Source organism: Podarcis raffonei, chromosome 15 (assembly GCF_027172205.1).
Source record: "Podarcis raffonei isolate rPodRaf1 chromosome 15, rPodRaf1.pri, whole genome shotgun sequence".
NCBI lineage: Eukaryota > Metazoa > Chordata > Lepidosauria > Squamata > Lacertidae > Podarcis > Podarcis raffonei.
The window spans coordinates 34,697,777-34,712,334 of NC_070616.1; the positions used below are offsets into that span (position 1 = coordinate 34,697,777).

The 14,558-nt window shown below is 47.5% G+C and overlaps 1 protein-coding gene across 6 annotated transcripts in view; it reads right to left on the reverse strand.

Annotated features, from left to right (window-relative positions):
* Positions 1–1,572: 1,572 nt before the first annotated feature.
* The window catches only part of GCK (glucokinase), a 51,699-nt gene continuing 38,713 nt past the window's right edge, over positions 1,573–14,558 (reverse strand). For 5 of the 6 annotated variants that reach the window (XM_053367839.1, XM_053367843.1, XM_053367840.1 and 2 more), the window contains 4 exons: positions 11,538–11,721; positions 10,653–10,808; positions 8,609–8,842; positions 1,573–3,303 (listed from right to left, as the gene is read on the reverse strand). In XM_053367839.1, the coding sequence (XP_053223814.1) occupies positions 3,159–3,303; positions 8,609–8,842; positions 10,653–10,808; positions 11,538–11,721 (719 nt within the window). In that variant the 3' untranslated portion in view covers positions 1,573–3,158. Of the gene's footprint in view, positions 3,304–8,608; positions 8,843–10,652; positions 10,809–11,537; positions 11,722–14,558 lie in introns of those variants that run through there. The other variant, XM_053367845.1, reaches the window with a different exon arrangement.

The following is a 14,558-nucleotide window of genomic DNA, read 5'->3' on the forward strand; positions in this document are numbered from 1 at the left end:
ATTTGCTACACACCTGTGGCCTCACCACATTTACAGACAGCTCTTCCTTTCTCTAAAACACAACTGCTTGGAATTCCACAGAATTCAAGAAGACAGCATGCACAATACAGTTGCAGTTTTGTTCTCCAGCATTACAAAGAATCAAGGGCTGACTTCGTTCTTTCAAATTTCAGCAGCGCCCCCTGCAAGCCCAAAATTTGGTGCATCCGTCTCTCACCTTCCATTCTCCTCGTGCACTACGCTATAGTTGTGATGCCCTGCAGCGCCCCCCCCCCAGCTCTGTGTCCAGTGGGGGGGACGGACCAGTCATGCTGCCCTAAACCTGCCTCCAAGAGAATATCTAGCCAGGTGGGACATTCTGGGCGTACGCTGAAGTTTCTGCACCTAGCAGCTCCAAAAGTACTGAAATTAAAATGCATTGCCATTTTTGAAATGTGCTTTTTGGACCAGGAGACATTTGCTGCGGCTGTTTCTACCACTGGCTTATGCTCCTTGAAGGTTTGTTTTGCAATTAAATGGGGCTTTTAACGTGTGTATATTTGCACAGAAATATACTTGTTAGGTGCAGCTTATTCTACTGCTGACGTTAGGTCAAGCTGCGCTGGATAAAATTCTGCATTCTTTACAAGAAAGGTAGTATTCTACTGAGGAGAATGAAAAACAGCATACAGACACCATTTCATGGGCACATTTCATGACAGGTTTATATGTTATATAATAGAACACTTGTGGCAGCCAGGCCTTCTGACCAATTACACCAATTTGTACCAGCTGCACTGACAGCCTAATTATTTTCATACCCTTATTTCCAGTAGGCTTTTAAAGCCATACAATGTGGTTTGGGACCAGCCTCCCTGTGCACTAACATCAGCACCTGAGGTTCTGCTTTCTTAAGACCTATAAGATTAGAGAGTACCTGGAACATGGCCTTTTCAGTGGTGACCCCACTGCTTTGAAACTCCATCTTTCAAAACATTAAAGATGGTTCAGGCGTGATTACAAGTTAGCATTGCCTACCTGAGGGTAAGCTACTTCCCACGGTTGTGAGTTAAATCCATGTGCGCTGCCCTGACGTTAGGCTGGCATTGAAGTGTCATAAATGAACTATTCTGCTCATATACAACTGCATAATGACTGTATGGAGAACCTCCAGTTTTCATTGTGCTAGAAGAGGTACAGTTTTGCAATGCTATATGGTGTGGACATGGGGGGGGGAGAACCTAACAAGGCAAGGAAAGAACCCCAAACTGGGTCTTTGTTGTCACCAGCTTGTCTTGATCTGAAAAGGGGGGAAGTCAAATATAATAACTGGCTGTTGTTGGGCAGGGTAGAATACTGAGGGTGGGATAATATAATGGATTAGAGTCTCTTAGAACAGCCCCCCTCCTTTTACAAATCTCAACTGGCTGTAATCCTGTTTTTACTTACCTGGGAGTAAGACCCACCAAATACAGTGGAATTTACATCCAAGTAAATGCGCATAGGATTGCCATTGCTTTGTACTCCACTCCACACTGTAACGCAAGTGTAAGGTTTGATAAACAAAACTAAAAAAGATACGACAGGGGCAAGTTTAAAAAGTTTTTTTTTATTTTTTTATTCTTATTATTTTTTAATATAAAAGGGCCCCTGGATCCATAAGCAGGATAGCAGGAGACAGAGGAAAAAGAACCAAAAAAAAAAAGTGGGAAATAAACAATATTATGACAGTGAGGAGAGATAATCTGGGTCAAACATCTGTACGAGCTGAAATCAGGTGGATCAAACTTTCTGTAGTTGTTGCTGAGGGATGCCCAAGACATTACATTTTAAAAACAGAATGGACCCGTCTTCAGTAAATCTTAGGAGCTTCCAGACTGAAGCCTGTTACTTTCCCACTTCAAGTCACACATGCAATTGCAACTCACCTTTCGCCCTGTGGCAGGTTTAACATGCTTGCAGGTGGAGGGGGCTGGTTTCATCCCACTATGTCCCATGCACACTAGTGGACTGATCACAGGTGGGCAAGCAGTGTCCCAGCGAAATGACTTCCCCCTGACCCAAGTGCTTACCTATCTGGTTTATTCATCACATACATCCCTTTGAGGTGTGCAGAGCCTTGGAACTGAATTTGTTCCAAGGTCTGTTACTTGCTGGTCTGTATATTACTGTCTGTAATTGCGGTCTGTATATTACTTGCTTTCCGGAATTATTGAAACAAGGGTGGGATCCAGGCAAGGCGAGCTGTACCAAATCAGACAACTCTCGTGTCATAAAATGCTTTACAGCCTTTGTTTGCTCTCTTGGGCCCTGTTCAGTCTCAAGCTCCCTCCATGTTAATGGTGACTTATCCTTTTTTTAAAAAACGACATAGAGATGGTCCAGGATATCTGTCTCTGTGGAAATGACAGTTTGGACTGGCAATAGTATTGGGATCAGATTGCAAGCTTGGATTTACGCCTGCGATCCCAAATCTGGAGAAGGTGGAAAGTGCCAGAAATAATGCAAAAACCTGACTTTTCACTTGGGCTCTTCTGCTGATGAGGACCCCAGTCTGTGCTCAAGCTGACTCACAAACTCGCACGGAAACCATTAGTGTCTTGGAAACCAGAGGAGGAGGAGAAGGTTGGAGAATGTGTCTACTCAAAGTTGCCTTCTCTGCACTATGCTCATCAGTGGCTGATATCGGCACCTTGAATTGCACCTCCGCAACCCCATTTACTGAGGAAGAAACCGTACTTTGCAACTAGATGCCATTTTGCCCAGATCCCTGCTTCCTAAGCTGTCCAACGAAGAAAAGAAAGAAAGCAAAACTTATTCCCTTCCTGACTTCCCATCCCTGCAACACCACCTCTCCAAACCGCCCCCCCCCACTGTACTATGAGAAGCTGCTTATTGCATAAATTGAAACCCTCCCCAGAGCTTGCAGGAGTGGAGAAGGTTTTAAGGACAGAAAGGAGAGATTATTTTTGCATGGTTATTGTGTTGTGTAGAGGCAGAGGTTCGGAGGAACCCGATGCCACTCCATTCCCTCCCCCTTCCCCACCCCCCCAGGAAAACCTTCTGTCTTCTGGTCCTGCTTCCTTGGCACACCCTGAAACACCTCAGCCTGGCAGTGGGTGGAGGGGGCACTTCCCAGGTCGGTGGCATCCCTTTCATGGTCCTTTCGCAGCGGCATTTCATTGGCCAATCATGCACGCCATCTTGCAAGCGACTGCCGAGATGAGGGCCGCTCCCCTGCCGCTGCCTTCCTCCGACTGCAGGAAGGTGATGTCGCAGTCTGGTGTAAGTTGCCTGACTGCTGCGTGGAACCGATCTTTGAAGCTGGGTCAAAAAAAAAGAGAGATAAAGACAAGGGGAGAAATTGAGAAGGGAACTCCACCTCTCTACATAAATCTGTCTGGGTTTTAGGAATGGACATACGTTGACTTCCGATTCTCTCCGTTCCTCGTTTTTCTCCACAGCAGGTTGCAGATTTATTGTTGTTTTTAAAGTCCTCACAAAAATTAATCAGCATTTTAGTGCGCATATACCTTATTTTTCGCTCTATAAGACGCACTTTTCCCCTCCTAAAAAGTAAGGGGAAATGTGTGTGCGTCTTATAGAGCGAATGCAGGCTGCGCAGCTATCCCAGAAGCCAGGAGAGCAAGAGGGATCAGTGCGCAAGAGGGATCAGTGCGCACCGGCTTTAGGGATAGCTGCGCGAAGTCTCTTCAGGGCAATGGGAGGAGCGCTCCTCCTGCCCTGAAGAGGCTTGGCACGGCTATCCCAGAAGCCAGAACAGCAAGCGGGATCGCTGCTTTCGCTGCACAGCAATCCCTCTTGCTGTTCTGACTTCGCTTCGCTGGAGAGGAGCTGCGCAGAGAGGGAAAACTGCGCAGCGCACCTTCAGCAAAACGGGAGGAGAAACAGAGCCCCTTCCCTTTCTCCTCCCGCTTTGCTGGAGAGGCGCTGCGCATAGAGGGAGAGAAGTTTTGTGTGTGTGTTCTCCTCTAAAACTAGGTGCGTCTTATGGTCGGGTGCGTCTTATGGAGCGAAAAATACGGTATACAGTGGTACCTTGGGTTACATATGCTTCAGGTTACAGACTCCGCTAACCCAGAAATATTACCTTGGGTTAAGAACTTTGCTTCAGGATGAGAACAGAAATCGTGCAGCAGCGGCACAGCGGCAGCAGGAGGCCCCATTAGCTAAAGTGGTGCTTTAGGTTAAGAACAGTTTCAGGTTAAGAACAGACCTCCAGATCGAATTAAGTACTTAACCTGAGGTACCACTGTATATACAGTCATACCTCGGGTTGAAGTTGCTTCAGGTTAAGCCTTTTCGGGTTGTGCTCCGCCGCAACCCGGAAGTAACAGAGCACGTTACTTCCGGGTTTTGCCGCTCGTGCATGTGCAGACGTTCAAAATGACGTCATGCGCATGCGTGGAAGTGGCGAATCTCGACCTGCGCATGCACAGACACGCAGAAGCGGGTTGCATTCACTTCAGGATGCAAATGGGGCTCTGGAACGGATCCCGTTCGCATCCAGAGGTACCACTGTATTCTTTTTTTAAGTCCTCATGAAAATTCATCAGCATTTTAGTGTGCACAATTTTGCCTAATATACACATTTTGGCAAAGCACTGTAATCTAATATGATGCATTTTGTATGTATTTTTCACTAATGCATTCATACGCACGCTTTTATCTGCACTATTGTACACATTACTTGGTTGGAGAACTGCACTGCAAATTTCGGACAAGAGAACATTTCCAAAGATGGCTAGGTTTCACTTCACATCATGTTTTGGAACAGGAAAATTTGGTAAATTCACCCTAAAATACAAAATGTATCAAATCCCCTCCCAACTCTACTGAACATTGAGACCTTCTCCAGAGACGCATCTCTAAATGTCCTCTGCCAAGCAGACCTGGTATCAGCACCTGACATGCTAGGCCAGGTACCAAGGCACTGGTACTTCAGCAGATGTAAAGGTAAAGGGACCCCTGACCATTGGTTCAGTCGTGGCTGACTCTGGGGTTGCGGCGCTCATCTCGCTTTATTGGCCGAGGGAGCCGGCGTACAGCTTCTGGGTCATGTGGCCAGCATGACTAAGCCACTTCTGACGAACCAGAGCAGTGCTCGGAAACGCCGTTTACCTTCCCGCCGGAGCAGTACCTATTTATCTACTTGCACTTTGATGTGCTTTGGAACTGCTAGGTGGGCAGGAGCAGGGACCGAGCAACGGGAGCTCACCCCGTCATGGGGATTCAAACCGCTGACCTTCTGATCAGCAAGTCCTAGGCTCTGTGGTTTAACTCACAGCGCCACCCGCATCCCTCCTGCAGCAGATGTAGATGTTACTAAATAAACAAATAAAATAATAAATACAGTAAGCAGTTTTGCACAGCTCTTTGGGGATGTGGAGCCTGCACGGAATTGCAAATAGCATATAGTATAGGCAATAACATACGGCAGAGTTCTTCAACTTTGGGTCCTTACATGTTATTAGTCTACAATTCCTATCATCCATGGCCATTGGCTAAGCTGGCAGAGGCTGATGGGAACTGTAGTCTAACAACATCTGGGGACCCAAGGTTGAAAAAGGCTGGCACAAGGAACTGCCTAAACCGAGTCACACCATTGGTCTATCTCAGCCAGAATTGTCTATGCTAACTAACAGCAGTTCTCCAGGATTCCAAGGAGCTTACAGACTATTGCTGTTTTCAAGCAGGATCCAACCACACACCAGCATATTCAGGTTGCACGATCACAGTTGACTTACGGTCTTACGCAACAAATCATCTTCCCTAAAGGTTGGACTTTTCGTGGTAGGAAAAGCGATGGCGAAGTGTGAGGTAACACCCGCTTTGACACATCGACATCTAACCGGCCTTCAAGCAAATCAGGATGAATTCTCAATACATAGGTCATCTAGAAGCCCTACCTAGAGTTGCTATGTTAATAATAATAATAATAATAATAATAATAATAATTTATTATTTCTACCCCACCCATCTGGCTGGGCTTCCCCAGCCACTCTGGGCAGCTTCCAAAAAAATATTAAAATACTATAATACACCAAACATTAAAAGCTTCCCTAAACAGGGCTGCCTTCAGATGTCTTCTAAAAGTCTGGTAGTTGTTGTTCTCTTTGACATCTGGTGGGAGGGCGTTCCACAGGGAAGGCGCCACTACTGAGAAGGCCCTCTGCCTGGTTCCCTGTAACTTGGCTTCTCGCAGTGAGGGAACCGCCAGAAGGCCTGGTGCTGGACCTCAGTGTCCGGGTAGAATGATGCGGGTGGAGACGCTCCTTCAGATATACTAGACCAAAGCCATTTAGGGCTTTAAAGGTCAGCACCAACACTTTGAATTGTGCTCAGAAACGTACCGGGAGATGTTCTGTTTCCCATGTCCCCAACAAATCACAAGATACAGAGATGTATATTCTATTAATCCAACCAGTCAGTTGACTAAACTACTCGTTATGCAGACTGTTTCAACAATGCTGATATCTGGTGAGGGGCTGTGTCCCTTTCTCCAACAGGGATTATTTCCAGGTTTCCAGTTTAGCTCAATTCAGCATTCAGTGAACAGTGCCAAAAGCTGCCTCAGCTTGCGGACGTGCCCTTCATGGTGTGTCCGAGACCCCAGTTCATAGACTTCAGCTTCGGCCTGGACTCTGAACACAGACTCAGGGAGTTTCCTCTTCCAGCTATTGTCTCTTACCTCCTGCCTAGCAGCGTGAAGCTTGCTACCGCCACAGCACGGTGCTGCTTAATGAACAGCGAGACTATTTTATGAGGCCAAATAATAAAAACACCGGCAAATTGCTCTACCACCCCACTGCCAGAGGTGCCATTGTCAGATGTCTATGGTGACCTCCTTCAAATCGACTGAACAAAAGCCAAACTAAATGTTATATGCAGGGGCACCTCTGACCTTTTCTCTGCCTTCCACTTTTCTCCTGGGTCTCCCTCTTCCCCAATCCATCCTTGCCGCCAAGAGGTCCAGCGTCAGACATTAATTTGCAAAGGTAAACATACATCTGGAACCCCATGAAAGGGGAAGCAGCCAAGGGGAGTTGGAGCATAAAAACAGTAGGTGGGGGAAGAGTTAAGCGTTCTTTTCCTTCCCCAGCTGCTCCCGAGGCAAGATTCTCTACTGAAACTGCTTTTCCTTAGAAAAAGCAACAACAGGAGTCTAAGTGACACATATACACGTAATATTCTATTCCTATACTGTATGGGCCCTTCCAGAATTTTCTTAAATTGAGCATTAATCATGTTTTGTGCTTATGATGGTACCGGTACAGTTATACGCACTGCTATTTTTCCAGAAAAAGAGATGCTGGAACACCTCCCTTATTGTCTTATAATGGCCATGGCACACATCTGAGAGGTGCCGGAACCAGGCAGAGGGCCTTCTTGGTAGTGGCACCCACCCTGTGGAATGCCCTCCCATCAGATGTCAAGGAAATAAACAACTATCTGACTTTTAGAAGGCATCTGAAGGCAGCCCTGTTTAGGGAAGTTTTTAATGTTTGATGTTTTATCATTTTTTGGTTATTATTAATAATATTCTGTTGGGAGCTGCTCAGAGTGGCTGGGGAAACCCAGCCAGATGGGTGGGGTATAAATTATTATTATTATTATTATTATTATTAAGTTCTGGTGAGTTCTGGCTGGAAAAAAAGCCCTTGTTATACGCAGTCTCATTTTCAAAATTGTTTGCGCCTGCAAACGTTTCTAGACGAACGTACTGCTTTGTTTCCATTCGGTGCATGTCTTGTAGCTTCCAGCTGAAATCCTGGAGCTTTTCTTACAACGGGCAATGTGTGTGTTGTCCTGCTTTTGTTGCGCTACAGAGAGAGCTCCTCCAGATGGCAACTAGGGATGCATCACAGAACCACTAACAAAGTGGAATGATGCTTGGTTGGTCTGGTATAAATTCACTACTAATTCACAACTTTACAGCAGCAACAGCATGCAGCAGAATACACCCACAAATCCAACGCCGCCATTCTGGAGGGCCTCTGTATTGTTGCAGATGTTGAGGGGTTATCCCAATTTCTATATACTGTGGCACCTCGGGTTAAGAACTTAATTAATTCGTTCTTAACCTGAGGTACCACTTTAGCTAATGGGGCCTCCTGCTGCCACCGTGCCGCCACTATGCGATTTCTGTTCTCATCCTAAAGCAAAGTTCTTAACCTGCGGTACTATTTCTGGGTTAGCGGAGTCTGTAACCTGAAGCGTCTGTAACCTGAGGTACCACTGTAGTCCAATTAATAACAATTATAAAAAATGCAGTTCCCAGCACTCTTAACAAACTGCAGCTCCTGGGGTCCTTTGGGGGGTGGGGAAGCCACGTGCATTCAATGTACATTGTGGATGTCCCCAGAGCTGCTTTTCCATTTCCACCTTCAAGCAGAACAGCAGTGGCTGTGCGCTGCTAAATCACCAACATTCAGAAGCATGTGGATAGTTAAATATCTGCTGATGAATCGTTCGGAAAGGCCCAGGCTTCTCTAGAAGCCTCATGATATAATAATAATAATAATTTTTTATTTATACCCTGCCCTCCCCAGCCAAGGCCGGGCTCAGAGCGGCTATGATATAGCAAGACTGTATAGGTAGGTCTCACCTGGGGTGGAGCTTGTAGACGGAGCCATCGACGCCCACTGTGATCTTCAACGTGTCCTCGCACCTGCTGTCTCTCATGCGGTTAATGACACCTGCCAGCCCAGCTGAGCACATCTGCGCAGCCCTCGTAGAGACGCTCTCGCACGCCATGCGGACAATGTCACAGTCTGTTACAGAGGGCAACAGCCCAAAGGATGTCAAGATGTTGTAAATCTGCTTACGGTCACCGGGATCACTGGGAACGACAAGTACAAGGGCTCTCACTACTGTCATCGTGGAGGGGGCTGGCGTGTTTCATCGCCCCAGCTCTCAATGGAAAACCAGAAGCAGGAGGCCACAACCAACCTGTGCGCTTCATCTCATATAACTGATTTGCGCTTCATAAGACTGGGGGGGAGAGAGAATGTGGTGGCTGTGGACCAGGTGCTAATGCAATTTGTAGCAGGAGAAGAGCAAGGGCTTGTGGGGAGCAAGTTACAACCACCGCAGTGGAGGTTGTTTTGAATATTACTCCATGGGATGGGTTTCATCATGCCGTGAGCCACCTGGATGCAGTATGCCTCTGAATGCCAGTGGCTGGGAATCCAAAGTGAGAAGAGCGCTGTTGTGCTTCCAGGCTTCCTATAGGCACCTGACTGGCCACTGTGAAAACAGGATGCTGGAACAGATGGGACATTAGCCTGATCCAGCCAGCTTCTCCTATATTCCTATGTTCTTAATGTAGAAGCCGAATGTGAGCAGCTTAGTTCTGTCCACACAGAGCAGGAACAGAACTCTTTGAGGGCCTTACTCTTGTCCTTCTTAATTTTACTCATTTGATTTCTTCTAGCTGACTCCCCCAACTGACTGACAAGAGCCTGGAAGAGATCATTGGAGCCACGAGAGCCAGCCAGGTGAGTCAATGCCCAATGTCCAGGGTGGAGTGTTTGCCCAGATCTGCTAGCCTTAAATGGCAGCACAGTCTAGGCGGCTCCTAATGTTGGCCAGCCCTTTCCTACTCTAAATTTTCCAACCAGTGGGAATGCAACCACTGTGTGCTAGCATCTGAGGATGTTCAGACTAAAGAAATGAACTACTTGCGCTGGATGGTAGTGGAATTCCTCAAAAGAAGTTTACACAGGAAGCTGCCTTACATTGAGTCGGGCTATGGGTCCATGTGGCTCAGTATTGTTGATGCTCTCCAAGTTTTCAAGCGGCTGTACCTGAAGATGCCAGGGATTAAACCTGGGACCTTCTGCATGCAAAGCAGATACTCTACCATGAACAATGCCCCTTTCAAGGTAAAAGGTAAAGGTAAAGGACCCCTGGATGGCTAAGTCCAGTCAAAGGCAACTATGGTGTTGTGGCGCTCATCTCGCTTTCAGGCCAAAGGAGCTGGCGTTTGTCCACAGACAGCTTTCCCAGTCATGTGGCCAGCAGGACTAAACCACTTCTGGCACAACAGAACACCGTGATGGAAACCGGAGCGCATAGAAATGCAATCTACCTTCCCGCCACAGCAGTACCTATTTATCTACTTGCACTGGCGTGCTTTTGAACTGCTAGGCTGGTAGGAGCAGGGACCGAGCAACGGGAGCTCACACCGTCGCACAGATTTGAACCGCCAACCTTCTGATCGGCAAGCCCAAGAGGCTCAGTGGTTTAGACCACAGCGCCAAGAGAGCTCTGTTAGCAATTCCTCATCATTTGACAAAGGTCTGAGGTGGGGGGGGGGAGAGAATCATGGTATAGTTTCAAATTAGATTAGGGACTGCGTGTTGAGATTCTTACATTGCAGGGGGTCAGATTAGATGACCCTCAGGGTACCTTCCAACTCTAGAGTACTCTGATTCTATATTTAGGAATATAGGAAACTGCCTGGTACTGAATTAGACCATTAGGCAGCGAGGAAGAGAAGCAGAAGGCCAAGAGGCTCCAGAGCACAGAAGTGGATCCCTTGCTGAGGGTGTGGGCTTTGGAAATGCCCCACAATGCCTAACCCTGACACCAACCCTGGGCAGGTAAAGAGAGAGAAAGAAAAGAAATACCTTAAAGAAACATACTACCTTTCAATTTGTGAGATAAAGCGAGTTTCAAAAGATCCCCTGGTTTTTAGTTTCTCTGTTGCTTCTCCATTGAAGAGCAAGTTTTCATTGACAAGTTTTAGCAGCACTAGCCGTACAATCTCTCCCATATACTTTCCTCCTATGATCTTCTCATACCTGGGGAAAGGGAATATTAAATCACTGGTACATGTCGTTTGGGGTTGGGGGCAGGACTTGTTAGATGACATAATTGCAGCTTGTTTTAGCAAAACCCTCTCAGATGTCAAGATTGATTGTTCAGCAATAGATGCTATTTTCTCTGAGCTGCAGGAAAAACAACCACCTCTCCCTCTTTGCTGGACTCTGCACATTTTTCTCGCCAGCAAATATGCGCAGGAGAGTATGAGTCAGCTGCATCTCAGAGGATCCCACAACTGCGACACATGCCTTACTCAGGTCTTTTGGGACGCCACAGAGACCAGAAAGCAACTCCATGGATGAAATGCAGTCACTATGCCTAGATTCAAATCATGTTCCCACTGTTAGAGTTTCTCCACGCACACCAACTGATTCCCACATCTGCTTTTAAAATTAGTGTGAACTAATAGGGAATATTCCCCCTGATTTCAAACCATCCATGAGCTGCACTTGGCTGCTGGGACTAGGCCAGGCTTCCCCAACCTGCTGGTGCCTTCCAGATGTTTTGGATTCCAACCCCCATCCTCTCTGACCATCGGCTGTGAGAAGGCAATGAGAGATGGAGTCTGACAACATCTGGAGAGTACTGGGTTGGGGGTGCCTCAGCATTAATGACCGCTCAAAGGCATCCTCTCTGTCTCATCCACAATGAGAAGTGTGAAACTCAAGAAATCAATAAACATTAATTTTATCAGTCATATTCCTTACAGCTGCTGACCGGGGTTAAGTGAGGTCTCATCCACCACACGATCATACTCCAAGAGGAACTCGTCCAGCTCCCCTGATGCTCCAAAGGCTCCCCATTCGGTGTTTACACACATCCGACCTACATCCCCTTCCACAAGCTCTACATTCTGCATCTCTTCCATGTAGCAAGCGTTGCAACCTGTGCCTGGTAGAATGGAAACACAGAGAGAATTCACCACGTTCAGACAATGCACGAGAGTCATATAGGAAACTCTGGCACAACCTTCATATGCAATTGTTCTAACAGTTCTTACATATGCAGTTGCTGTGTGTGTGTGTGTGTGTGTGTACTGTGAAATCACTTCAAAATTCTTCATGGGAAGCAAGTCATAAATGACATCATAACAAGAACAACCTTTCTTGTTGTTCATGGTGGGTTTTCCAGCAGGAAAGTCTCTGGGCGCAAACACACATAATGACTGACAGGTGACATCAGATGACTTCACGTGACTGGCTAGCAAGTGGAGTTTGCTGGAGAGCTTAGGCTTCTCTATGGGGTGGCTTACTGCAAACATATAAAACTGATTCTGAAATAAGTGCATTGGCTGACTATATGCTAGTGAACCTGCTTCGAGGATGTGGACAGGCTGCTTGGACAAGTGAAACCGACCACCTGTCTCCTTGATCCTTGCCCATCCTGGCTGATAAAAGCAAGCCGGGAAGGGCTGGGCGATGGGCTCTGCGGGGTGGTGAATGCTTCCCTCTGTGAGGGAGCCTTCCCAGACCCGCTGAAAGAGGCGGTCATTAAACCGCTTCTTAAAAAAACATCTTTAGACCCGGCCAATTTGGCCAACTATCGCCCAGTCTCAAATCTGCCATTCTTGGGCAAGGTGATTGAGCGGGTGGTTGCTGAACAACTCCAAGCACGCCTGGAGGAAACGGACCATTTGGATCCCTTCCAATCAGGATTCAGGCCTCACCATGGGACTGAAACTGCCTTGGTCGCGCTGGTTGATGATCTCCGGCGGGCTAGGGACAAAGGTGAGAGCTGTTTCCTAGTTCTGCTGGATCTCTCAGCGGCCTTTGACACCATCGACCATAACATCCTTCTGGACCGTCTAGAGGGGCTGGGAGCTGGGGGCACTGTCATACAGTGGTTCCGCTCCTTCCTCCTGGGCCGTGTCCAGAAAGTGGTGGTGGGGGATGAGTGTTCAGACCCCTGGGCTCTCACTTGTGGGGTGCCTCAGGGTTCTGTCCTCTCCCCCATGCTTTTTAATATCTATATGAAGCCGCTGGGAGAGATCATCAGGGGGTTTGGACTGGGTGTTCATCAGTATGCAGATGACACCCAGCTCTACCTCTCCTTTAAATCAGAACCAGTGAAGGCAGTGAAGGTCCTGTGTGAGTGCCTGGAGGCGGTTGGAGGATGGATGGCGGCTAACAGATTGAGGTTGAATCCTGACAAGACAGAAGTACTGTTTTTGGGGGACAGGGAGCGGGTTGGTGTGGGGGATTCCCTGGTCTTGAATGGGGTAACTGTGCCCCTGAAGGACCAGGTGCGCAGCCTGGGAGTCATTTTGGACTCACAGCTGTCCATGGAGGCGCAGGTTAACTCTGTGTCCAGGGCAGCTGTCTACCAGCTCCACCTGGTACGCAGGCTAAGACCCTACCTGCCCGCAAACTGTCTCGCCAGAGTGGTGCATGCTCTAGTTATCTCACGCTTGGACTACTGCAACGCGCTCTACGTGGGGCTACCTTTGAAGGTGACCCGGAAACTGCAATTAATCCAGAATGCGGCAGCTAGACTGGTGACTGGGAGTGGCCGCCGGGACCACATAACACCGGTTCTGAGAGATCTGCATTGGCTCCCAGTACGTTTCCGAGCACGATTCAAAGTGTTGGTGTTGACCTTTAAAGCCCTAAACGGCCTCGGTCCTGTATACCTGAAGGAGCGTCTCCACCCCCATCATTCAGCCCGGACACTGAGATCCAGCGCCGAGGGCCTTCTGGCGGTTCCCTCATTGCGAGAAGTGAGGTTACAGGGAACCAGACAGAGGGCCTTCTCGGTAGTGGCGCCCGCCCTGTGGAACGCCCTCCCATCAGATGTCAAAGAGATAAATAATTACCTGACATTCAGAAGACATCTTAAGGCAGCCCTGTTCAGGGAAGTTTTTAATATGTAACGCTGTACTGTTTTTAACACTGATTGGGAGCCGCCCAGAGTGGCTGGGGAAACTCAGCCAGATGGGCGGGGTACAAATAATAAATTATTATTATTATTATTATTATTATCAAGGTACAGAGACTTACAAAGCCTTATGCTACCTGAGGTTGGGATACCTGAGACAATACCTTGTCCTGGATAGGCCTGTCCATTTGTTAAGTTCCACCAAGGAGACTTTCTTGGCTGTGCCATCTTTAACTGAGGTCTACAATATGGCAACACAGCAGGTAGCCTTCTTAATGGTGCCACCCTGGTTTTGGAACTTCCCCCTGTGATATGACCGGCACCTACCCTACTAAGCTTTAGATGCCTACTGAATTCCTGGTTCTTTGGCCAGGCATTTAGTGGAATCTGATGCCAGTATTAGTGTTTCTAGTTGTCTGGCCATGACCCACCTGCTTTTCTTTATGTGATAGATAGTTAAACAGACAGACCTTTACAACATCTGTCAAACTTTGGGGTTGTTGAAATATATATAACAAAAAATTAGTGCCGTGCCACTCAAATTGGGTCAACTAGGTAGGCCCAGATTTTTTTAAGCAATGTGGACCAAAGTTGCTTCTGGGCCCCCTCAGGAATTAGGGCTCTTGAAGCTTAAGCTTCATTAGTTTTATAGTAGATCCGTCTCTGGTGTGAAGACTGCTGAGAATTGTAATAGCCAATGCGTTGTTTCAGCTTTAGCCTGTCTGCTGATATCTAAGGCCATTATCAAGGTTGTTGTTGGCATCTGTCTGCCTCTGGGGGTGAAGTCAAACTGCTGAGTTAGCAGTACCAAAGTGACCTCCCCAGAATGCAAGCCTGGGCAGTGTGCAAGGAGG